Raw genomic sequence first — 24,550 nt, forward strand, 5'->3', positions numbered from 1 at the left:
TACCCATACGCCCACTAGAGACGGCACGCACGTCCGCCCACTGGCTATTACGGCCGCCAAAACATGAGAGCCGGACTGTTACAACGGTTGTCTAGTGGGGACAGCACTCAGTGCTCGTGGTATGCGACAGGGGAACTAACGTACACAACACACATCTGTACAAATATGGTATACTTACTTCCCTGCATCGTTCACATTCAAATACAGCCCCTTCACAACGCAGTTTATTGACGATACCTCCCGTTTCAGGTAGTTAAGGAATGATATGTCCGGCATGCAATTGAAAATATATTCTCAAACAGCGTTCATGATTAGGTGGCGAGCCGAGCGGTAGCGAATCACATACAAGGTAACTCCCGGATCCGCCGCGGTAAAGCTGCGATAATGCGATCCACATACAACGCGTGCGATAAAATCACCTGGCATGCACGCACCCGACAGCACGATCACGTATGGTGCATGAGTCGTCTGTTACACGACCTGAATCATTTCCACTCCTAAACAGCAGGGCAATCCACGTGTTCAGACCAGCACCGACCAGATAAGACGCGCAAGTGCAATACCAAATGGTGATCATCCAGAAAGCAACACGGCCATTTCGTCACCACGCATCAGTCCATCGTTCCTTCTGGGTGACCACACGCCCAGGCGAACCAGGCCGGCAAGGCACTGTTCGAGGCCCCCAAAGGTCCGCCTGAAAGGGACGGTCCGCAGGCGGCCTCCAACAACGAGCACGCCCGAGGACAAAACGAACGCGCCTCGGACTGGAATTAAAACCTAACCAACGGTGTTAAAGACGGCAACAAACGCCCGGTGGCCCGACATGGGACCGTAAAACTAAAACCGATTAAAACACGGCCGCTTTTTCGGCGTGGGAGGCTCAAGGTCAGCGGAAGGTCGGAGGCCGGGAGTTCGACGAAGCTCGCGGGCGCGCGGGCAATAGCCGGCGAGCCCGATAGGTGGCGCTAGTAGTCGTAAAACTCGCTGCAAAGGCAACAGGCGGCGGTGAGGCGGCGCCTTCCGGGCCCAGCGCGGCCAGACAGGCACAGGCGCAGGCGACAGGCGGCAGGCGGAGCGCGGCCCTACGTCACGCTGCTCACGATGCCAGATATCGAACGACGCCTGCTGGCGGTCCAACGGCCGCAAACCCTACCGCGGCCGCTGGGAGTCATGACAGCACCCAGCTATCAGCGCTCGCTGCTCAGGTGTTGCAGTCATGCGGGGGTTGGGATGGCGATGGCGCGACGCGTCACCATGCAGGCCGGCGTGCAAGGCATGCAGCTGTAAGGGTGGCCGGTCAGCGACCGCTGGGTTAGCCGGAGTTCTACAGCGCAGGTGGTATCCGGAGTTCTACAGCGCGGGTGGCATGCAGGCTGCTACAGCTCGCTGGTGTCCATCCGTGAAAAGCAGGCTGCGGAGGAGCACATGCCCGGAAGCGTGTCAAGTTCGTCACACAGATACGACGCCTTCGCCCCCCCCCCCCCCCCCCCCCCCCCCTCTCCCGCAGAGTGTTAGTGTAGCTACAATTGTAGCCATCGAAAAACTCAGAAGCGTGCAACGAAACGATAACGGGAACCCCACTGACCCACCACCGCAGCCTCGTGCCGCCACTGTACGCGGATCGTCGGGCGGCCAGCACCAATGTCTTGTCTCTGGAGCCGTGTCCGCCGCCGGACCGTAGCGGGCAGCGACCAGTGTGAAGTTCAGCTTGCACAGACCGCCACCAGATGTCGGGCCGGTTACCTGTTGCCGTGGAGACGGCGCGTGTTGGCCTGCCGCTGCCGGGCCAGAAAGGACGACTGGCCGCCGCTGATGTTCGAGAGACGCTGCTCCACCGCCTGGCGGTGGATCTGCGAGCCCTGGGCACACGTTCACGTGTCACAAAACCTGGCTCCGCTGGATGGCGCATCAAACCCTGCCAACGCGGCCGCGCTCCTTCCCGCGTGACGTCAACCGCTGAGGGTCGAATGGAGACAACTTCGTTCCCAACCGTGCTGTGCGGTTTAGATCACTGGGTTCAGTGCAGGCTTCGGGCTAGTTCGCGACAAACTCACGAAGTTGTAGAAGGCGGTGGTGATGAGCCGCTCCTCGGCCTCGCGGATCGACTTCGCCTTCTCGCTCTCCTTTTCCATCACCTCCAGCAGGCGGTCCTTCTCGGCCAGCTGCGACGGCGCCGCGACACATCAAACACAATCCAACAGTATTAACAGCTTACCCAACATGATAAACTTTCGTCTTACAGTACCAAGTAAACGACCCATTGTGAACACCACTCACACTTCAAATGGGAGTGTGCAGCGTAGCAACATGGGACGCATCCCGTGCCCGCCTCGTCGCCCCAGACCCCTCCAGAGGGCCGCCGAGCCGACCGAAGCCGTCTGCTGCCCCGCCGGCGGCGAGCCCACAGCACACCGCTGACCTGATGACGCAGTACGGACACGTCCGGGGAGCTGGCCGAGCCGGCCGTCTTCGGGTCGAGCGAGCGGATCACCGACTTGGCCTTCTCCAGGTACTTCTTGTAGCGCTCCTCCATGGCGGCCATCTCGGCGTCGCGGCGGGACAGCTGCTCCTGCTGCTCCTGCGTGCGAGCCGCTGCCGGCGGCGCGGGCCGGCGTCAGCGCGGGCCGACTCCGGTGCGACGGCGAGGGGGCGAGACAGACACAGGCAGCAGCCCGCCGAGATGTAGCGGACCGGGATTGAGGTGAGACCAGTCAACTGGCGTCCGTACTAGCTGCGCTCGCACTCCTATCGACACTCCAGTTCATACCAGAGACAGTACTGGACACACAAGGGTACTCATGAGCCAACAGAGCATGCACCAACGCGATGCAGCGCGGGGAGCCGCCGGAGCGGGCTGCCGACACAGGCGACAATTCGAACAAGTCAGGTCGGCCGCTTGGCAGGACCTGGCGGACCCACTCACCCTGCTCGGCCAGCCGGATCTCCATCTCGCCGATCTGCATCGTCTTGTTCTGCAGCTCCTGCTCGAGCGAGTACAGGCGGCTGGTGGAGGGGGCCGCGCGCTCCGAGCCGCCACCCTCCTCCAGATGCGACTGCAGCTCCAGGATGCGCTGGTTCAGCCGCCTGTGGTGCCGACCGGCGGCGAGAAAGCGAAGCTGAGATACGCGTGGTGGCCGCGGGATACATGTGGCGCGGCGGTCGGCGGCGCGCACCGTCCCGCCGCTCGCCGGGTGTAGCCGGCGGCGACGGGGCGAGGCGACAGCCCAGCCGACCCCCGAAGCCGCAGCACAGACGAGCCGGAGCCCCGGCCGTCGACGCGCGGCGCCGAGCGACGGTGGCCGGCACGTCGGCGTGCGCACGCCCCACGTGACCGGGGACCCGCCCTGGCCGGGCGCCATGGCCGGGCGGGCCGCAGACCACGTGACGCGCGGGCGCGCCGCCGGGAACAGACAGACGGCGACACGGACAGAGTCCCGTCCCGCCCCGCCCCCGTCCCCCACCGAGAGCTCTCGCCGGGAGGAGAGGAGAGAGACAGAGGAGGGGCGCTCCTGGACCGGGCGGCGGGCGTCTCAACCGAACAGCCGAAAAGGTACTTACATGGTGCACAAGGAAGAGCCGAGTGTCGCACGCTCCGAGGTGAGCTGCAGGGGTGCGTGAGTAGCGAGCAACAGGAGAGACAAGGAGCGACACAAGAGGACAGAGAAGAGCCGCCGCCATCCAACCCACCACCGTTTACCTGCAGCGCGTCTCAGACAGCGGAAGGTCGAGAAACGCCGGTTTAATTCGCTGCCCCGCCCGGTTAGTGGCCGCGCGCCGTCCTGCGTCGCCGCGTCGTGTCGTCGCGTCCGGTCGGGTCAGGTCAGGTCAGGTCGGGTCGGGTCAGGTGGCGTCCCCGTCCATCGCCGCGCTACTGTGGACACATCTGAAAGCGAGCGCCGCGCCGCAAGCAAGCCCCGGCGGGCTGACCATGCTCTCGGGGCCGGGTCGGCCGGTGGCGAGCAGAAACACACGGCCGGCTGGCAGGCGCGTATATTCTCTCGCTCTCTCCGGAGACGGCGGCGGCGGCAGTCGGTGGCGCGGAGCGCTGTCCTGTCCGGGCGTGCTGCGCTGGGCAGGGCGGCCGGGCGGGTGCGGAGCCGGACGGCCCCTCCGTGGTCCGCCTACAGCTTCGAGGCCGGCCAGTACCGGCACACGCGAGCCCGCGGTGACCCCGCCACGGGCGACCGCAGCCGAGGGTCCCATGTCCACCAACCGCACTCGTGTCAGAAGAGACTCTTCGTGGATATCACCCGGCTCGGTGGGTTGGTGCGGCTCGGGCCGAGCGGACCACAGAGGGGTCGCGCACACGCTCTCGCACCCGCCGCGCTGCCGGGGTCTACTTCTGAACGCTCGATAACGGAGACAGTGCTCAAGAAAGGCGTCGTGATTTGACCCCACCGACCTCATCATGTAGCGGGTTGTCCGCTTTCGTGTGAAAGAAGAGTGTGGGACAGAAGTAGAAGCCACAGCATGCCCAGACACAACAACCTTCCGTGTCTTTATGACATAAAGCTCACAGTCGCTCACGCACACTACAATGTACTAAGGCAGTGAATAATAAATGAGAGATTCGAAGCAAGATCATATCATTCAGGTGCAACCAATCGCAAGGTGAACTAGCTACTTAAATGTCGTTCCATCTAGCACCTTAAAGTTGCAAAACACAAAACACAAGTTGCATTTAAAGCAAAGGCGCATGCTACCAAGATCTAATCAAACGTAAAACTACAGACCAAACAAGAAAACGACAAAATGCCCTCCCATCCGACAATATTGGGACCAGACAGCGCCACCAAGCAGCCAAGCACCGCGCGCCCTCCTCCCGCTGGCTACCAAGACGTGCGACGTTCGCCGCCGACTGCCTAACGCAAGCAACGCAACAAAACCTCAGCACGCGTGCCGCCGTCCGGCGTGCCGGCGTCAAACCCGGCGCGCAGACATCTGTGAAAGACAAGCAGACGCGAGCCGACGCGGCGCGAGGGGCCGGGTCCGACGAGGTGAGCTCCGGTGGCAGCTCCCCGCCGCGGTCGGCCCTCGCCGGCCGCCGGGCGGCCAGGCCGGGGCCTGGCCAGCCGGCAGGGCACGTACGTCTGCGTCCTCCGCGCGTGTGGCGTCGCGTGAGCTAGCGCGGCGGCGAGCTCACGGAGCGCACATGGCGAAGGTGGCGCCCACCAGGGTCACCGTGTCCATCAGCTTGCTGCGCCGGTTCTTCGACTTGGAGCGCGAGCGCGAGCGCCGCGGCCGGCGGGAAGCTGCGCGAGCGCCACCGCGCCATGGCCGGCTGCGCCTCGTCCAGCTCGTCCTCCTCGTCTCCGTCGGGCGCGGCGTCGCGCGGCGGCGAGCGCTCGGCCAGCGGCGCCAGCCGCGCCGCCGGCGAGAACGCCCGAAACACCTCCGGGTGGAACTCCTCGGCGGACGCCAGCGACGGCGTGGCGCGGCTGCCGACGGCCGAGTCCTTGCTCGGCGTGGTGACGTACAGCGGCTCATCCAGCAGCGAGCCGGACGAGTCGCTGGCGCCGGCGGTCGAGGGCCGGCGGCGGGCCGTACAGGCCGTCGTAGCAGCCGATAAACGACATGCGTCGCTCCAGGTACTTGTCGCTGCGCTCCGTCACGCCCGTCATCGTGGTGGTCCCCGAGCCACACTCGATGTCCATCAGGCGCGCCGCGTCCAGCGTCGTGCGCCGTGACGAGCAGCCGCAGCCCGAGTCGAGCGAGTCCTCCTTGCGCGCGGGCACCTTCAGTTGGCGTTGGCGCTGGCGCGCCCCGGCCACCGCTCCTGCTTGTACTTGACGCTGCCCTGTCGCGTGAAGCGCTGCGGGCCGCGCGACGACGCCACGCTCGCGTCGTCGCGCGACGAGGCCACGCTGGCTGCGTCGTCGGCCGGCGGCGGCAGCAGCAGCGGCGGCGGCGGCGGCGGGGGCGCGGCCGGCAGCAGCTCGCTGGTTGACGTGGCCATGTCCTGCAGCCGGCGGATGTACTCCTCGGTGTACGCTGCTGACGGCGAGCGCTGCGGCCGGCCGTGCGTGCAGCCGGGGCCGCACGTCACAACCGGCGAGTGGCGCTGCGGCGTGCCCGCCGCCGACACCAGCTGGTCCACGTACTCGCGCAGCAGCGCGTTCGGGCTCAGCCGCACGCCGCTGTCGGTCGGGCTCGGCCGGCGCAGCTCGATCGGCTCCGGCGACGTGCACAGCTTAATCTCGTGAATGTGTCGGATGGTGACCTGGTCAGTGAGAGGCGCCGACGACGGCGGCGGCGGCGGCGGTGGCGGGGGCGGCGCCGCGCGTGCCGCGCGCGCCGCGGACGCCGCGAGCGACGGCGGCGCCGGGACGCGCACTGGGGCCCGCGCCGCCGCCGGTCGGCGCGCCAGCAGCTGAGTGTCGGACGCCCACCTGTTCTCAGCCTGCAGCGAGGTCTCGCGCGCGCGCAGGTCGTCCAGCAGCGCGCGGTACGCCTCCTCCTGGTCCTGGCGGCCCGCCGTCGACGCGGGCGCGCAGCTGCCGGTTCTCGTGCTGCAGCCGGAGCAGCTTCTCCCTGCGGGCGGGGAGAGGCGGCGGCGCCGCTGCAGGGAGCTCGACGCGGCAGGGCGATGCCAGGCCTCAGGCGGAGGGAGCCGAGCGGCTCTCACGGGGCAGGCACAGGGAGGAACAGGCTCACTCACGGGCTCATCTCAACACTGCCGCGACACGGACGGGGATGGTACTCACGCTAACACACTTGCCTCAGACACGGGCTGATCCGTCACCCCCACACGACCACCAGAGGCTCACACGGCTCACGGGAGGCAGAGGCGTCACACGTAATAGTTACCGCGGGGATGCGTGGTACGCTGGAAGTACAGTCGTCGCATTTACACACTCGCTCACTGGACCGGCTCAAGGACTGAATCGGGCCCGCCAATGAGCAGTATCGTCGGACAACAACAAACAATGCGAAGCTCATGGATGAATAACTTCGAACTGACACAAAAACACACCGCTTGAATCACATCAAACTTGAAGAGCTGGCTCAAAACCAGGCAGCCAGCCAATGATCGCGACAAAAAACTAAGCCAACAAGCGCGTGCACAAGGGAGCATCAACCAGGCGGGCGGGACAAACACACGAATGAGGCGACTGGACCCTGGAGCGAGCGCAAAACACTGCACTTAGCAGTGATTTCGAAAGCCAACCGACATGCACGTCGCCCACACGCATGCACACGCACATACAAGCAAGGGCACGACGCGTCCGCAGGCCGCGCGCACGTCACCCACCCTGAGAAGAACTCTGATGGCAAGTCAGCCGTTTTCTGCGTACGCACCGACGGCGGCTAGACCGCTTGCTACACGCCGGATGGCTCGATCCGCATGACAAAGGACACTCGCTCCCCCTGCCGCTTGAGGACCCCCGGCAAATCAGAGTCCGTCTCCAGTGATTCACACGCCACGGCTGGATGCGGCGGACATGTACTGTAACGCGCCAACGATCGCGAGCCTGTTATCAGCGAGCGCTCGGACGGCGGCAAGTCTCCGCTCGTCAAGGACAGCCCGCAAAAAGGGCGGCTTCGATGACAATCTTGCCCAAAAGCACGGCCGTTTAAAATCGCGGCCCGGACAACGGGGACATTAGCTCATGGGGAAAAGACATGGTGCGAACGGAGACAATACCGCCCACGTTCCGGGCTCTGTATAGATCGATAACATGCTTCCGCGTCGAGCAGCCGGGACAAATGCCAGCTCCAGCGGTTGACGGCTGCCGCCGCCCCGTCAGAGCCAATGTACCCTAACGAGTCGGGCTCGACCGGTCTCGGGGAGGACACTCCGCCCTCCGAGTCCGTGGAGGCCAGGACACACTCACGTGAACTCGACGTGGCGCCGCCTCCGTCCGATCACATCGAGCCAGGAGGAGCAGCCGGACGCATCAGCCGGGGGGTGCTGCGTCTCACTCGAACACTACCACCCACACTCACACTCAAACCCACCCCAGGGTAAACACCTACTGCAGTCCACGGGACGTCGCCCAGGTTAAGCCATATCAGCCCGTGGAGAACAGCACATATCCCCTGCATCAATGTGCTGCCTCCCCCTCCCCCCCCCCCCTCCCTCCACCCCACTCCCGAGATGTCACCCGAGGGCATCACTTCGACACATGCATTCCCTGCAACGACAGGCGCCTTATTCCGGCCCTGCAGCGGTCAGGTAAGTCCGAGTCCGGGACACAGCCGTCGAGGTTTCCGGCCGGCACAGAGTGCCGCCGGAGCCAGCTGCGGCCAGCGCCGCCATACTCACTTGACGTCGGTGGGGATCTGCTCCAGCGCGCCCACGTCGGAGGGCGAGCCGCCGTCGGCCAGCCGGGCGCCCAGCGGCGACGGCGCGCCGCTCAGCTGCAGCTGCGCCAGCTTCAGCTCGTCGTTGACCTCGCGCAGCTTGTCGCGCTCCTCCGTCAGCCGCTGCCGGGGGGCGGACGGCGGCGGCAGGTCAGGCGGGGGCGGCACAGACCGCACACGACCGAGGCCGACACAAGCAGCAGCACGCCACCGCCGGCACAGCGCGGCCACTCGTCCCGCCGTGGCAGAGCGGCCTGGCACGGCCGTCGCCACAGCGCACAGCATCGCACGCTGCCGGAGTCACACCATCTCCCAGTGAATGTCTCGCTCTCTTTCTCTTCTGAGCGATGGCGAGACCCAGCCGAATTCAAGCGGCTGGCGTACGCGACTTCCCGGCTCTACAGTCCTCACGGGTCAGTGCGGCCGCCGACCTCACTCACGCGCCTCTCATGCGCACGACCACCCACCACCGCTGCCCCTCCCCGTGCCGGAAGCTGGATCGTGAGGCGGCCGCCACCGGCCCCTCCTCTCTCACGATCTACGCCCGGCAGCGGCCGTCTCCTCAAAGCGCATCCGCGACATTAACTCGGCTTCGCTGCGGCCGGGTCGTAACGTGGCGATAAATGGCAGGGCGCAGCCGGCCGGCCGCCGCGGCGCGCGCGACCGAGGGATGGCGGCCGACGCAGGGCACCCGGCCGTGCGAGATCGCCGCGCGTCTCCGGCGGCCGCGCGCACTCATTCAAGCTCCGCGCGTCCTGGGGCGACGTCCGCTGCAGGATGAAAGGCTGGGAGCCTGATGGAGGGGCGATAGGGCGGCCACGCACCGGGCCGGAGCGCCCCGCGTGCACGCGGCGGCGGCGCGATCGGCGCGGTCGGCCCGCACGTGAATAGGGTCATCGTCACCCGCCGCCGCCGAGCCGGCCGCGTCGCATACCGAAGCAGCCGACAAAACACGGCAGGCGCCGGCCGACCCGACGGGCCGCGAGCGCGGGCAGGCGCGGCCCGGATGGCCCGGCTGGGAGCGCGCCCAAATGCTGACGCGCTGGCCGTGGCGATGGTTGGGAGTTCGGGGCACGACGGCCGGTGTCGGACTACCGACAACAGTATCGCGTCGGCACTAACAGTTCAAGCAGGCCGTCCGCTCCGAACAGTCGGCGCGCATATCGACAGGATAACCAGCCGGCTCTCCCTTGACCAGCCGGCGCACATCGCACCCGCCACAGAGCTCACGCCTTCGCCCCACCACAAGACGTGGCCCAGCGCTCCGGTGCCGGCCAGGGCGGCCCACCACCCCCGTCCCGGCCCTCTGCGTCCCCGCGAGGAGACCGACCTCCTTCTCGCTCTGCAGGGCGGCCATCTTCTCGGCCAGCTTGCGCAGGTCGAACTCGGCCTTGTCGCGCTTCTTGGTCTCCTCGGCCAGCTGGTCGTGCAGCTCGCCCACTTGTTTCTTGTAGAGGTCCAGCTGCGGTCGGTAGCTGCCCGACTTCTTCAGCTCCTGCGGAGCGCGCCAGGCACGGCGGGTCAGGCGGACCGGGCCGGGCGCGGCTGGTAACGCCAACGCCGGACAAGGCGCACGCCACATCACGCAGCTCTTTCTAGGAAACGCTCTCGCGCTGGTGATAATTGCATACGGTATACGGCGTTCTTAGACTGGATTACGGGGAGCTGACGTGGTGATTGCTCAGCGACGCGATTACCGAAGCTCAGTTGCAAGGAAGAGGCCCCAGCATCACGCAGTGGCACGCTCGAGATGACGGACCATAAGCGGCGCAGCGCACCGGTCCGAGTTCACCAAACAGACTCATTCGGAGGCTACGAACCTCCTCCAGCTCCATGTTCTGCTGCATGTAGTCGGTGTTCTTCTCCTCGAGCAGCTTGATCTGCCGACGCAGGTCGCCCATCTCCTGCAGCCGCTTCTGGTAGGTGTCCAGCTTGGCCTCGTACTGCGGCACCTTGGACGCCAGGTCGCGCAGGATCTCCAGCTCATCCTGCCGGCGGCACGCCCGTGGTTAGCAGGGAAGCCCAGAGTCGGAGCCAGCGGCCCAGACGCTCCGCTCGGCGCGCGGCATTACACTGTCACTATCATGCAATTTAGGTAGCCCGCAACCGCATCGGTGCAAAAAGTCGGGGACAGGAAAGCCCGACGGCAGATTGAAGGATGCGATTACATATCGACATACCGTGGGCGCAATCATGCCGGAGACAACGCGCCTGATTTTATCTGACACAAACATGACAAACGTACACGACGGCTAGATGCATCTCATCACGAAGCACAACGAGCAGCCACCAGCGGGCGACAGCGGAGACATCACCAGCTGCATTCACTCGCCCCAAAAGCGGGCGAGGAGGGGCGGCGTGAAGCCCCGCCCGCGGGACGGACGGCCCGCCCACTGACCCGGAGTCGGCGCGTCTCGTCCGCCATGCGCTGGAGCTCCTCGTTCTTGGTCTGCGTCTCCCGCAGGTCCTTCTCCACCACGTCGCACCTGCTGCGCAGCTCCTCCCGCGTGGCCTCCAGCTGCCGGGCGGGGACACGCGGCGTCACCCAAGTGACACCCGTCAGTCGCCCCACCGGTGTCACCCCAGTGACGTCACACATCGCGTCGACTGTCGGCAGCGGCCGCGCCACCCCCGGCGGGGTACGCCATCGCGGGGGGGGGGGGACAGCCTTTGGATCGGTTATTGGCGCGGGCAAGCGTTCTGGTGGTTGGCGTGGTGCCGCGTGAAATGTTCGCGGCGCTCTGGGTGGTGAAATGTTCTCGCAGCACGCTAGGTTTAAACACGGGTCTCCCGATGAGAAGTCCACAGTTCGAGCACCGAGGACGGACGGGGCGCATTGGAGACTTGATCGAGAAGCCTGACTGACGGACTGCAATCAGATGCCAACTCCGCCCGATAGGCACAGCACGCCCCGCCCGACCAAACCGGGCGAACGGGCTCCGGAGAGCGGACGAAATGCAGACGTGAGTCCCCGTACGTGACAGCCGGCAGCGCTGCTACGGCGCCCCATTTATCGGGATTTCCCTGTCAAGGCGACACAAAGCCTGCAAACGTTTGCGTCTAGGAGATCTCGCTGCTGCAGCCTGACAGCTCTGATTCCTCGACGAGGCAGTCCGGAGCCACGTGCCGGGTCAAGCGGGCCCTCGGCAGGACAGATGGCCCGCGAACGACCCGGACCGGCCGGTGACCAGCCCGGCCGCGCCCGGCCAGGTCAGGCTGGGGCGGAGTCGGCTCGCGGGCCGGGCCGGCGGAGCGGCCGGGACCAGTCCATCGGAATCAGTCCACCAGAGCCCGGCCACGCCCGGCCATGTCAGGCTGGGGCGGAGTCCGCTTCAGGACCGGGCCAGCGGAGCGGCCGGGACCAGTCCATCGGAATCAGTCCACCAGAGCCCGTCCACATGCGTCAAGTCGGGCGGCGTCAGGCAAGCAGGACTGAAGGAAGTGCTCCACATTTGTACGGGGTTTTGGACCGACACAGCCATTTTGAAGATTATTCGGTACAGTTCACAGCCCCTCTTAAAACCTCAACCCTTCTAATTTCTGAGTCATGCGCCCGCGGATATGTGCACACAATTTTGATGTGACTATTTCCAGGTCTCCCTTGCGCTCATGACGCCACAATGACGTCATTCAAATCCTGCCATTCCAATGGCCGCGCGGCGATCAAGGCCAAGAAAAATGTGTTTATTGGGTTGTTCACACCTGGCGTTCACGAACACGATTTCTAGATATAACGGCCGTCAGCTGGCTCTCAATCCGTGTTGTGCAAGCTACGATGGCGTAACCAAACAATGACGTATTGAGGCGCATATTTACTTAACAACGAAACCATGGAGTCTAGGGCAGCCTGTTCCACTCAAAACTCCACCAACAGTTACAAGTGAGCTTATTGCATCACGTCTGACGCTTGCTTCGATGTCTTCAAATGTGGAGCATCCCCTTTGAGGCGGGATCGGGTCTGGTTGAGTTAGCTTACGGTAGCAGTCAGTCCGTCAGTCCGGGCTCCTCGCATAAAACGAGCCCGGCGTGTCGGTGCCCTGCCCACAGACGGCACCACACCGCGCCGCCTCGGGCCGCCCGGGTCGTACCTTGTAGATCTCCTCATCGGCGGCGGCCAGCTTCTCGCGCAGCTGCTTGTAGCGCTGCCGCTGCTCGGGGCCCTCGCCGCCGGTCGATGCGTCCGGCAGCTCCTGCTGCAGCCGCAGCCGCTCCTGCAGCTTCTGGTTCTCGGCCCGCAGCATCGACTTCTCGTCCTGCAGCATCACGATCTGCCGGCGGCGGGCGACAGAGGTCAGGCTGAGGTCACCCGCGGGACACCAGTCACAAGGATCGGCGCTGTACGTATGCGCGCGTGCCGCCTTCCCCAGGCGCACACGCACAGCCGGCAGCGCCATTCCCTCGAGATATCCGAGCCGCCGTGCTGGCTGCGCTTTGCAGCGTCCACGTCTCGCCGCGGACCAGCGGCGCGGACGACTGGTTGACCACATCAGTCACATATCCATATCAGTCATATGCGTCGTAAAACCGTCAACGGAAGGGATTATGCTGGGGTTCCGCATTGTCCGCAGTACTGGCAACCGCTCCTCACGCAGCAGACGTGAACCCGCCCGGAAACAAACAACTGGTGGCGGTTCGCAACGCATGCTGATGATGCGGCGGCCGCGTGGCTTGACGGACTAAGTATTTTAGTCAATTTCGGAAGTCAACAAGTAGACGTAGAGGCCATACACTTGGAGGACTGCGGGTTAAACGCTGGTCATTACGCCGACAGTCGCAGATGCGATGCCGAAGTTACTAAATATGGGCGACTGATCTAGCATGCAAAAAAGCTAATATCTCGCTCTTAATGACGGTCAACACACCCGAAAACAAACAGCATCGAACTCGGCATATATCAGCACCTGCGCGTTCCAGCGCCAGACCACGGCCAGACCGGTCGGGGGACCTGCCGCCGTCCACGTGCGGACGTGGCGCACGCGAGGGTCACCGGCCGGCGCGGCGCCCGTGCCGCCGCGCCCGCCCGCTTTTTACTGACATCAAAGCACGGCGACCTGAGCCGGACCGCACGGCGCCGGCCGGCGGCCGTCGCGGAGGCGACCTCCCCTTTCAGAGCCGCCGCGCTCGGCGGCCGCGTGCCGTGATCGAATCGTCAGTCCAAACTGGGAGCGCGCACGCAGCGGAGACGCCAGATGCAGATACTGCGTAGTGCTGCGCGAGACAAGACATCAAGATCCGGCATGGACGCCGAGACAGCGCGGCCGGCCAGCTGTGGCGTTGCACAATGGGACGCCGCGTTTTTGGCTGACCACGTCACCACACGGTGACCTTCTACGGCGGCGGTCGAGCGCCGCGACACGGCTTCGGTCCACGGGCGGCCGGGTCGCGTTTCGCGATGCCTTCTAAGCGCGCGTCGCACGCGGCAAGAAAGGGGCGGCCGGGCTGGGGCCATCTTCTAGGGCCATCTCAGGCCGCGGCTAGCACGCATGCCGTGCAGACTCGGTTCTTCGAGCTCGTAATCCGCCGAAAGCGATGATGGAGGGGGGGGGGGGGGGGGGCGCAGGTGGGCACACCAGCTCGTGCAGGGAGGGGGGGGGGGCTGACTCATCTCTCTCGAGCTGGATCAGGTAAGCACGTCCGGGAGCTATCGCGGACTCCGGACGGGCCGGCGGGCCCGCGGCATGCCATACCGCGCAGCACTTGGCCGACTCGGGACGCGCAGCGGCCGCCACGCCCGCCTGCCGCGCCTGCGTTCCACCGGCCGATCTTGCCGGACGTCCCCGGGGGAAGCAGCGCTCCCACCCCGTGAGCGGGCCGCCCGCGCTGGTCCGACCCCTGGCCCGTCCGGCCACCTGGCCCGCCCGAGGCCCCCTCTTAAGCCGCCGCCGGTGGCTCCCGTTCGAGGAAGCTCTCAGGCGGACGGAGCGGAGCACGCAGCCACCCCGCCCCGTCCGGCTGCAGCCACGCCTCTGCGCCGGGCCGGCTCCGCCCCCAAGGCCCACGACAGGCCGCTGCTGGCTGAGGGACGGGGCCGAGGCCGCCCGTGGCCCGCTCTCACGCCAGCAGCGGCACACGCCGGGTCTCCGGCGCCGCCGCCCGGCCGCCAGCGTTTTACTGGCGGCCCGGTGTCAGCACGCCCCGACCGCCTTGCGCCACAGCGCCCAGTTACACCCCGCGAAGGACGGAGAACGACGCCAGGTCACGGCAGCACTGGTCCGCCCGGCAGCGTCTCACACCGACCGGTCCATCGGGGCTACGTGACGTCATGGTGCAAGGTGACCCGGTGACGTGATGTCAGAGCGCCGTCCTCCCCAAACAGGTCCCGAGCGGAAAAGGCTCGCCCACGCGACGGCGACGCCGGATGTCCGGCTGGCACGCCGTATCTGGTGTTTGTGGGCGTGTCGATTACGTGGCAATGCTACTCCCTTTTCATAACACTGTCATCTATGTGAATGGAGCCCGCTGGCAGTTCATGTTGTGACATGCTTAAGAGTGAGAGCCTCTTCATTACACGCACCACCGCAACATGCTTTACATTTCCAAGAACTACTAAGTTGTTTGGCTATAGCTGATGCTGAAGCTAACGTACACTGAAAAGGCGAGCACGCGTAAAACGCAACAAAGTGGTCTACTGGGTGTTAGCGGACTTGCTCTAGCTCCTGCCTGCGCCCTCGCTCCACCCGTGCCACCCGTCACCCTGGCCGGAGGTGCTCGCCGACCGTACCGCTCGCGATCCTCACAAGCCGGCGTCAGCGGGCACGCCGGGTCACCATTCTGACGTGTCGTCCAGCACAGCGTCCGGGCGCCGCCTGTCCCAGTGCTACAAAGCTTACCGCCTCGATGGGCGGGCGGCCGGCCGGCGGCGACGACGCGGCTGATCGGCAGCCAACACGGTAGAGGCACGGGTCGGCGCCGAACGGCCGCTGTTACACCGGTCATTTACATAGAGATGGCCCGGCCCGGCTGCCGCCGCAGGGCCGGGCCTGCAGCGAGACGAAGCTGGCCGGGCCGCTTCCCGGACGGCGGCAGCCGGGCGGAGCGCAGCGCCCTACGGCCGCTGCCGACTGCGGGGGCGGCGCGAGGTTGTAGCGGGCGTCCAGCGGCGCCGCCCCCTTCCTCCCTGCTCGTGACGGGCGGCCGAGCCCGGGCGCGCCGCCGCCGCCGGCTCAGCGGCGCGGTGCGGGGCCTCGTCCCGGATCCGCCGTCGTTCCGCCCACCAGGGCACGTCACAGTCTCGGGCCTCTCTCTGGACTTGCCAGCATCTCCGTCACCCCTACTCGGCCCACCCGGCGCAAATTGCCAGGGTCCGCCGTCAGCGTCCGGTCCCGACAACATCGGCCGACCGGCTGCCCGGCGGGCGTGGCGACCCGAGGCCCGATCGGTCGTGAGTTCGACACCCGCGCGGCGCGGCCCGCCCCTCGGCGCTCTCTCCGGCGCCGCTCGACCCCCGGCCGCCGCTGACCTGGTTGTCGAGCTCGTAGCAGCGCTGTTGGATCTTGTGGCGCTCGTCCTTGATGACCTCGAGCTCGGAGGCGAGCTCAGGCAGGCAGCCGACGTCGAGCGAGGGATCGAGCAGCGAGCTGCCCGAGCCGCCGCGCGACATCAGCTCTTGAATAGCGGCCATCAGCACCGCCTGCACGGTCGGCTCCAGCTCCTGGATCGACTCGATGTACTCTGTGGGGAGGGAGGCGGGTGAGTCATCACAATGTCGTCGCTTTCAACCGCGGCTCGACACCAAGAATCATCCGTTTCAACCGGAGATGTTTTTATGCTGATGCTAGCGGGCGTTCAAGCGCAGCTCACAAGAAGGGCACCATCGATTACATGTCGTTTGGTGGGCTAAGACCGAAATAGTAATGCAAGACGCATGGGAGAAGCCGCACGATGCGAAAGGACACAGATGTGGGGCGGCTGTTATGGTCAGAACCACGCATACGGGCAAAGGCTGGCAAAGATCGCCCACGCGGTAGCGTCTGATTACTGGGTCCCGAATATTGGGTCCAATCAAAGGACCGAGAAACTTCGCGAAGCACCCGCAGATAATCGATGGTGACAGGTAAGTCAGCCCGCCCTTTGGCCGCCAAAACAGAGCAGCTTTCCCATTCCGCGGCACAAAGCAAGACAGAGCGTCCTCATTCCCGCGAGAAGGAAGAAAAACCCCGCGTAGCTTACAACCGCGACCCGCGAAACTCGGCAAGCCCACAAGGCTACCAAAAAATTAGCATCGGTCCGGAAAACCACGCGCTAATGTCAGCCGGCGCCGGCGAGTGACGACAGTCCGCGGCGGCGGCGTGAGAGCTGACCCTCGGCCCGATCTGAGGGGCCTGGGCCGCCGTCCACGGAGAGCGGCCGGGGCGTGGGAAAGACGGGGCCGGCGCCCCCGCCGCGCTGTGTTCGGCCGTGACGTCGGCGCCGCACGCAACCGCACCACCTGCAGCCGCTCCCCGGCGCCGCCAGTTCCGTCGCCTTTTTTGCCGGCGCGCCCCGGCGGTGACGGCGGCCGGCCGACCGGGCGCGGCCGCTGCCCCCGCATTGCTGGCGAAACTGCACTCGCCGCTCCTCGCCGGCGGCCAGGGAGCTTTCGCCGGAGGAGCCGCTGCAGCCGGCCGGCCACCACGCGCGGTGAGCGGCTCCGGCCGCCGCAGGTGGACCAGCGCCCCGGACCCGCCTCTCTCACGCCGGCGGGGCCGGCCGGTGGGAGCGGGCCATCAGACGAGCCCCCCAGTGGGGAAGGGGGGCGAGAACGTCCGCTGTCGGTCCGCTGACCGGACCACGGACACCCCACACCACGGGGCGACGCTTCGAAGGTGGCTCGTTTACGGCAGACGATGGGACATGGGGCGCACATTGGTCAATTGATCATTAGCGCCCGTGGTGGAGGTGAGGTTCGATCCAAACCATCTGTGCGGACTGACTGTAATGTGACTGTGACTGAAACCTCCATTGGTGGGTGGACTGTGAGCGGATCGGTGCCGATTATCTGAGCGCGTCCCGATCCAAACGATCGGAGTCAGCTGACGTCCGTGACCGACGACGTCACGCCTCCTCCCCGACACGGCGCCAAGTACACCAACTCCACGGTTTGAACGTCTCGCTCGGCCCGCCGCCCGGCACGACCCCGCCACCAGCGCGAGCGGCCGCCCGACGGTGCGCTGACGCGGTCGTGCGGGCGCCCGGCCGTAATCCCGGCACAAGGCCGCCGGGCCGCCGGGTCGCTGGCGCTGGAGCTGATCGGGCCGCCGCCGCACCGGGGTCTGGCGGTCTCGGCGGCCCGGTCTTCAGCTGCCGCTCCCAGAGCGAGCGTGCGCTCGGCTCCGACGGATGGAGGTGAGTCAACAACCTGTCGGCTCCACACCTGGCCGCCCAGCTCGCCGGCCGCCGAGGCCAGACAGACACCAGACAGACACCAGATCACAGTCAACAAACAACGAGCTGAAGCTAATGCTGAGGTGGATGGACGCCGGAAAGGGGCACCGGAAGTTTTCCAAGGTAAAGGAGCCGGTAAGCACTGTTACTGATCTCGTTTCAGCCATAACCCACAGTGTCAAAGTTAGCTCTTCGGGCAGCTGGGGCGTATCTCCCCTCCTCGCCTCCCCGTTCCCGCGCCCTTGGCCCGGGTTCACGGGACGCGGCGGTCGCGGTGTTACAAAATGCAGCGTTGCCATCGCCTGCCCGAACCGCATGACGGTGGTCTGGGAGCCCGCCGCTGAACAGCGCTGGCGGTCAGTCGGACCCCGCGCGCTGCGCGCACAACCGGCACTGCCCTTGGTGTCCAGTGCCCCGGCGTCGGCCTCGGCGGGTGTGCCGAGCCCATGCTCGGTTCAGACGCGCCGCCGCCGTCGCACAATCGGCCCCGGCGTCAAACGGGCGTGCAGCGGCCGCCAACACCACCGCCACGGGCAAAACAGCGTCGCGAGCGGGTGCCACTCAGAGCGGCGTCGGCAGCCATGCCAGCACCGCGCCGGCCCGACCTCGGGCACGGCGTCGGCACGTGGGCACGCGGAGCCGGTCGACGGCGGCGGCCGGTGGCCGGCCGGCAAGGCTCGCGGGTGAAAACCCGCGCCCGGCGGCAAAAACCGGCCCCCGCCGCGTGCGATCGCACCTCACGCCGGGCCGGTGACGGCTTCGACGGCAGCGGCGGCGGGGGTCGGCCGGCGCACGCGGCCCCCGGACGTCGTTACGAAGTGACGCGCCGCGGCGGGGCCTTCACGCCGCGGCGGGGCCTTCACGCCGCGGCGGGGTCTTCACGCCGCGCGGCCGATACACTCGGCGACGGCGGAGACAGCGCAAATCGCTGGAAACCGGTACGAGCCGTGAAAAATGGCCGGTAAACGGGCGGCGCCGAGCGGCGGGTGAAACGCCGCTAATGGCATACAATTGGCGGGCAGGGTCGAGAGCCGGGTCAGGGGGCAGGCGCGACTGTGCCTGACCCGGGCGGCTGGTCAGCGGGAGAAGGCGATCTCGGGCGCGGATCATGCCGCCGGAGCTGTCGGTGGGTCTGAGCGGGCCTCGCTGAGCACAGCAGCAGCGTCCGGCCGGGCTCATGGCCATGACCCGCCGAGCCCCCCGCTGCCACTCACTCAGCGTCTGCCACCCAAGTGCTGTTGTTGCAACCGACGGGACGGCCCAAGAGGGGGGTGATTACCCTCGTGTTTAGGACGTGTTTACCGTCCGACGGCAGAACAGCCGTCTCGTCGTTTGGTTGATGACGTCACTTGCTTGGGAGGCGAATTCTCGTCATAAGCACGCAGGCGTCTAATGCATCGCTACAGATAAAGGACACGGATGCCGCACACGTCAGCGCCTCGACAGCAGGAACGCGTGATAACACACGGACGCAATCGCCGAGTGACCTCAGCCATCAGACCCAGCGAACCCAGCCCACCTGCCGGCGCCGCCACAGCACGCCTGCAGCACCCGATCGCGCGCCGCCCCGCCCCCCTGCGAGAGCAGCCGAGTGCCGGGTGGCCGCCGTGGGACGGCAGTCCATTACGGCCGGCCGATAAAGCAGGGGCGGCTGGACGGGCGGGGCCGGGCGCTGCCGCCGGCCGCTCCCATGGCGCCGGCGCCGCCAGCCTTGGTCGCGCGAGCCTTGGTCCGTGTGAGGTGCCGCGCCCGTTCCCGGCGCCGGCGGGTCTGTCCCTGCGCCGGCAGCCGCTGCTGCATGTCGCGTGGGAGTGTTCCGTGTTGACCGAGGACGACGTGTGGAGGAGAGGGGACGAGGGAGGACAGGCCAGCGAGAGAGGAGAGGCGGGATGTAGGGGAATAGGGACAGAAGAGGGCACGGCAGGGAGGGAGAGGCACAGTGTAAGAAGAGGTGAAAGAGAGGTGAATTCCATGGAAACAGCGAAGGTGGTAAGAGGGGAGAGCGGAGGGGAGAAAAAATGGAAAGACGGCCGGGGTGGGAATACGACTAGAGTAATGAAATAAATATCACATGCAGATGGACAACAATAAAGAGGACGGCTCGGACATAAAATGGAGAAGAGACATAGTGCGGGCGAGACAGATGCAGAGATCGATGGATTACTGTACCAAAAACGCTCGTTCGTTCGTTCGACAGGCGGCGGGACCGTGGTACAGGCGGTCAGACAGGTGGCGGGACCGAAGTACAGGCGGCCCAGACAGGCGACGGGACCGAGGTACAGGCGGGCAAGACAGGCGGCGGGACCGAGGTACAGGCGGCCAGACAGGCGGCGGGACCGGGGTACAGGCCGGCCAGACAGGCGGCGGGACCGGGGTACAGGCGGCCAGACAGGCGGCAGACCGAGGTACGGGGCGGCCAGACGGCGGCGGGACTGAGGTACGCGCGGCCAGACAGGCGGCGGACCGGGACGGGCGGCCAGACAGGCGGCAGGACCGAGGTACGGGCGCCAGACAGGCGGCGGGACTGAGGTACGCGCGGCCAGACAGGCGGCGGGACCGGGGCACGGGCGGCCAGACGGGCGGCGTGAACCGAGGTACAGGCGGCCAGGCAGGCCATCAGTACCTGCCTTCGCAGCACGACCGTCCCGTCACGGCCAGCGTCGGCCGCACGCCGCCGACCGCAGTGAAAACGGTGCCGGTCGGCGCACGTGCGCGACGGTCGCCCTCGGCGCGGCCGGCGGGCGGCGAGCTGACCCGGCCGCCGGTGACCTGAGGCCGCTGATGACGGCGGTGACCTGAGGCCGCTGATGACGCCGGGTGACCTGAGGCCGCTGATGACGCCGGTGACCTGAGGCCGCTGATGACGCCGGTGACCTGAGGCCGCTGATGACGCCGGTGACCTGAGGCCGCTGATGACGGCGGTGACCTGAGGCCGCTGATGACGGCGGTGACCTGAGGCCGCTGATGACGGCGGTGACCTGAGGCGCTGATGACGGCGGTGACCTGAGGCCGCTCGCAGGCTCAGGTCACCGTCCGTCCGACGGCGACGAGTCGGCGCGGCAGAGCCAGCAGACGACGTGGCGCCCGCCCACGCCGTGCCGCCGCACCACCGCCGCTGAGCCGTACGCTTCGCCATACTGCATCCGCCATTAAACCATATTAATGGGAATTAATTCCATTACAGCGTCGCTTTACTAATGGCGTGCCGGATTTCACAAGAGGTGGCATCGTTCCCCCATTGAGTCACCTCAGAGATAACATCGATTTCGTGATTCTGTGCCTAATTGTGCCGCTGTAGTAACATGCCCCACTGAAATTACCAACGAAGCCGTAACCGATGCTACCATAATCGACATCACGCCCCTTCTAACTATTTAAAAAATATCGCCGACAATCGCATCATATTAGTACCACCCTACCCGATCCTATCACCGCCGCCCCATGGCCTCAACCCGTGCCGCGCCGCCCCGTCGTAAGGTCAGCGACGAGCGGCCACCCGGTGCCGGCCGGCCGGGCCGGGGACGACCGGCGGGCGCCGACTTTCGTCCGGCACGACCCGGCGCAGCAGGGCGGCAGACGTGGGCGTGGGAACAGCGGCGGCAGCAGGTGTCATCTCGCCGTCATCACGCGCCGAGAAACCGGCGTCACCGGCCGGGAGGCAGGCCCGACGCGGGCCACAGCCGGTGTTGAACGCGGGGGCGCGGCGTGCGGCGCGACAAAATCACCGCTGTGCCGCGACAAGACCTGCCCCTGCTGAGGCCTGCTGAGGCCTGCTGAGGCCTGCTGAGGCCTGCCGAGGCCTGCCGAGGCCTGCCGAGGCCTGCTGAGGCCTGCCGAGGCCCGTCGAGGCCTGCTGAGGCCTGCCGAGGCCTGTCGAGGCCTGCTGCGGCCTGCTGCGGCCTGCTGAGGCCTGCCGAGGCCTATTGAGACCTACTGCTCCCCTCACAGGGGTGTGAGCGGAGCATCTCCAGTGGCGGTCGGCACGCCCAGCGAGCGACGACGGCAGCGGCGGGACGGGCAGCGCGCGCCGCCGCCCGTGACCTACAGCGACCGGCGGCGACCGGGGCGGGCCGCGCCGCTGGGGTCAGGCCAATAACACCCGCGGTGAGTGGCGCGCGGAGGCCGCTCACGGGGTCGGGGGTCGGCGCGTGTCGCCGCGCGCTTAGGCAGCTGTTGTGACGCCGTTTGTGCGGCTGTTGTGACGCGCCACCAGCGGCGGGTCGCGACCCCGGAGCGCGTGTCGCTGCGCCGGCGGCCCAGCCGGCGGGAGGCGGGGCGGGGGGAGGCCGGCGTGGCGGTCGCCACGCCTGCCAACGCAGCCGGCCGCCGCGCCGGCGCTGCAGCAGCGGAGGCGGCCGCGGCCGAGCTCCTGCCGGTGCCCGAACGCACCGTGAAACCAGACACGGGCGTAATGAAGCGAGGAATTGCCGGACGCTCCCATTGGGCGCTTTCCAGTGCGGCCGCCGCCCGGAGACGGATGAGCCGGCTGGAATGACCAACAATGCGGCGCGGCGGCATAAATCACGCGCGGGTGGCCAGCCGGCGCTCGCCGAGAGCCGGCACCCGCCGCCGCCGCCAAACACCGTCATTGCTCACCGCCCTGGCGGCCGGACAATCCGATCTGCATGCGTCTCTGTGTTCTCGGCGGGACCCGGCGCTTCCCGGGGGTGTTATTGTCCGGGCGGGTCGCGCTCGGTCATGCGGACATATGCCGGGGAGGAGGCCTCAGCTGCGCGTCACCAGTCTGGGCGGCGGGCCCGGCCGGCCCGCCAGCACCGCGGTCGCGCTGTCCCACCGAAACCGGATCCGAACTGTGCCCAGCTAAACGACGGTCGGGGATAAAGACGCCCGTAGCCTGGGCAGGGAGACCAGCTATGGGATTAACTACGCAGGGCAATCAAAACTTTCCCTCGATGGGTAAACCATTACGAGCTGGTCCTAAATAACGCCTGCCCAAACATTAACGCCGTCGGCCCGGACCGAACCCCATTGGGGACCAGATAGAAAGCGCCGCCCGACTGGCGCTGTGACAAGCCAAATCGCAGCCGAGCGGCCGGGTCCTTGAAGCGCGTGTCGGGTGCGTCACCCCGTCAGCACCGGTGACGAATGTCCGCATGACGCCAAGTCCAGCGCGATCGCGGCATGTCCACCCGGCCGGGGCGCTGCCGCTGCTGCCTCTGTCACGAGCGGCAGCAAACGAGAGAGGCCGCGCTGCTGTGACGCTGTGGCCGATGGGGAAGGGAGCCCCAAGGTGAATAAGCTTTGGTGGCGGACAGATATAGGATACCAGATGGGAACATCGGAAGGAAATAAGGGAGAGAAGGAACAAAAGGCAATATTGGGCGTTAGTCAAAGCGGTGATGCCACAGGTCATGCCAATATCGCCGCGCGGCGGACGGCGGTGCCCAGGAGCAGGGCTCGGCACCTACCCAGCCACCGTCCCAAGCGGCGCACCACACGGCGCGACGGCGCAGCCGCTGGGTCCAGCTCGGACTCCGCCGCTAACCCGCCGCACGCACACCGGAAGCGAGCCGCATCCGGCGCGCCTGGCAGACGCGCGACCTCCGGGCGTGCGCGCGCACGCCGGGCCGCGGCACCGGCGCGCCGGGGTCACGGCAGGTCACGCTGGGCGTGCCGGAGTCACGGAGCGGCGGTCACGGGACGAGTGAGCACGCCCGCCGGCGGGGGCGGTGACACTCTCACTAAGAAACGCTGAGCCCACGCCGGCGACGTCCGCCCGCCTCTCCGCCAAACCGCAGCGGTCCACACCGCTCGCCGCTGACACGGTTTCCGCGTTTATGAGCTGTACGCTCTCCATCTCACCGGAGATCTGCCCCGACCAGCACGGGCCGGCACAAATCGAGCGGGCGCACGCAACACTGCTGCTTGTCAGCTGGGCTCAGCACGGGGCACTGTGCCTTCCCGGGCCGATGGTATCGCAGGATCCGCCAGCCGGGCGGTGACGGCCGGCGGCTGTCACAACGATGAATCGCTGGCTGGGCTTTTCGAGGACGTCAGGGTGGAACATTCTCGATCAGAGCCGAAGAAGCAAAGGTAGCATGGAGCGTCCGTGTGCTTCGAGATCTTTCTCAGGCTCCACCGGCGAAATAAGAGACGTGGAGGCCGTAAGGTGGATGCGTCGTTCACAGATGTGTGCATGAATGGTCAGAAGCTCTGCTTACCTAATACAGTACCGAAGCTTACGCTCAGAAAACAATCCGTCATCGTCAAGTGACCACCGCTGGATGGCACATGGGTTTTGAGCCGTCAGATTAGCAAAGCGGACAACACACTCGTCAAATCCCGTGGTTTAGCATTTGACACGCTCCGACCTTCCCGACATCACGCAACTCCCCTCGCCTTTGTTCGGCGGGTGTTACGGCTGCACCTCTTCTGGGAATATTCCGCCACGGGATATCTGGGGTCAATCAGGGCTACGCAGCGTCGCGTGGACTGAGATGGCCACCTCGTGCCACAGCGATCAAATAAGACACCGAATGTATCGACAGTCGTGAACATCCAAAAGGCAAGTAAGCCAGAGCTGGAGGGAGCGTGTTACCTTTGATCGAGCTACATCCCACACTGCGCGACAGCCGCGATAGTTCATCAACATGCCATCGGGATTTTTTTTTCTTCAAAATTAAGCCCTTGGTCGCCGACCTTTGTTCAGACTAGCATTGCCTCGCCTGCATTGTTCGGAGACGGTTCGTGGACCACCTCGCTCCATAAGCATGTGATTCATACCGGTACACTACCTCCACATCACAAGCCGCAAACTTTGTGGACCACCTCGCTCCATAAGCATGTGATTCATACCGGTACACGACTACCTCCACATCACAAGCCGCAAACTTCGTGGACCCCCTCGCTCCATAAGCATGTG

The 24,550-nt window shown here is 66.2% G+C and overlaps 1 protein-coding gene across 1 annotated transcript in view; it reads right to left on the reverse strand.

Moving 5' to 3' along the window:
• Nucleotides 1–210: 210 nt before the first annotated feature.
• Nucleotides 211–24,550, reverse strand: part of LOC119108179 (protein Hook homolog 3) — a 28,089-nt gene continuing 3,749 nt past the window's right edge. Inside the window, exons 2-14 of the mRNA XM_037231756.1 lie at nucleotides 15,764–15,975; nucleotides 12,393–12,572; nucleotides 10,703–10,822; nucleotides 10,125–10,292; nucleotides 9,635–9,799; nucleotides 8,267–8,427; nucleotides 6,495–6,531; nucleotides 6,390–6,463; nucleotides 2,924–3,084; nucleotides 2,420–2,592; nucleotides 2,055–2,162; nucleotides 1,744–1,859; nucleotides 211–984 (exon numbers count right to left, since the gene is read on the reverse strand). Of these exons, the coding sequence (XP_037087651.1) occupies nucleotides 966–984; nucleotides 1,744–1,859; nucleotides 2,055–2,162; nucleotides 2,420–2,592; nucleotides 2,924–3,084; nucleotides 6,390–6,463; nucleotides 6,495–6,531; nucleotides 8,267–8,427; nucleotides 9,635–9,799; nucleotides 10,125–10,292; nucleotides 10,703–10,822; nucleotides 12,393–12,572; nucleotides 15,764–15,925 (1,644 nt within the window). The 5' untranslated portion in view covers nucleotides 15,926–15,975 and the 3' untranslated portion in view covers nucleotides 211–965. The remainder of the gene's footprint in view (nucleotides 985–1,743; nucleotides 1,860–2,054; nucleotides 2,163–2,419; nucleotides 2,593–2,923; nucleotides 3,085–6,389; nucleotides 6,464–6,494; nucleotides 6,532–8,266; nucleotides 8,428–9,634; nucleotides 9,800–10,124; nucleotides 10,293–10,702; nucleotides 10,823–12,392; nucleotides 12,573–15,763; nucleotides 15,976–24,550) is intronic.

This window comes from Pollicipes pollicipes, unplaced genomic scaffold (genome assembly GCF_011947565.3).
Source record: "Pollicipes pollicipes isolate AB1234 unplaced genomic scaffold, Ppol_2.1 Scaffold_6686;HRSCAF=7923_pilon_pilon_pilon, whole genome shotgun sequence".
Taxonomy (NCBI): domain Eukaryota; kingdom Metazoa; phylum Arthropoda; class Thecostraca; order Pollicipedomorpha; family Pollicipedidae; genus Pollicipes; species Pollicipes pollicipes.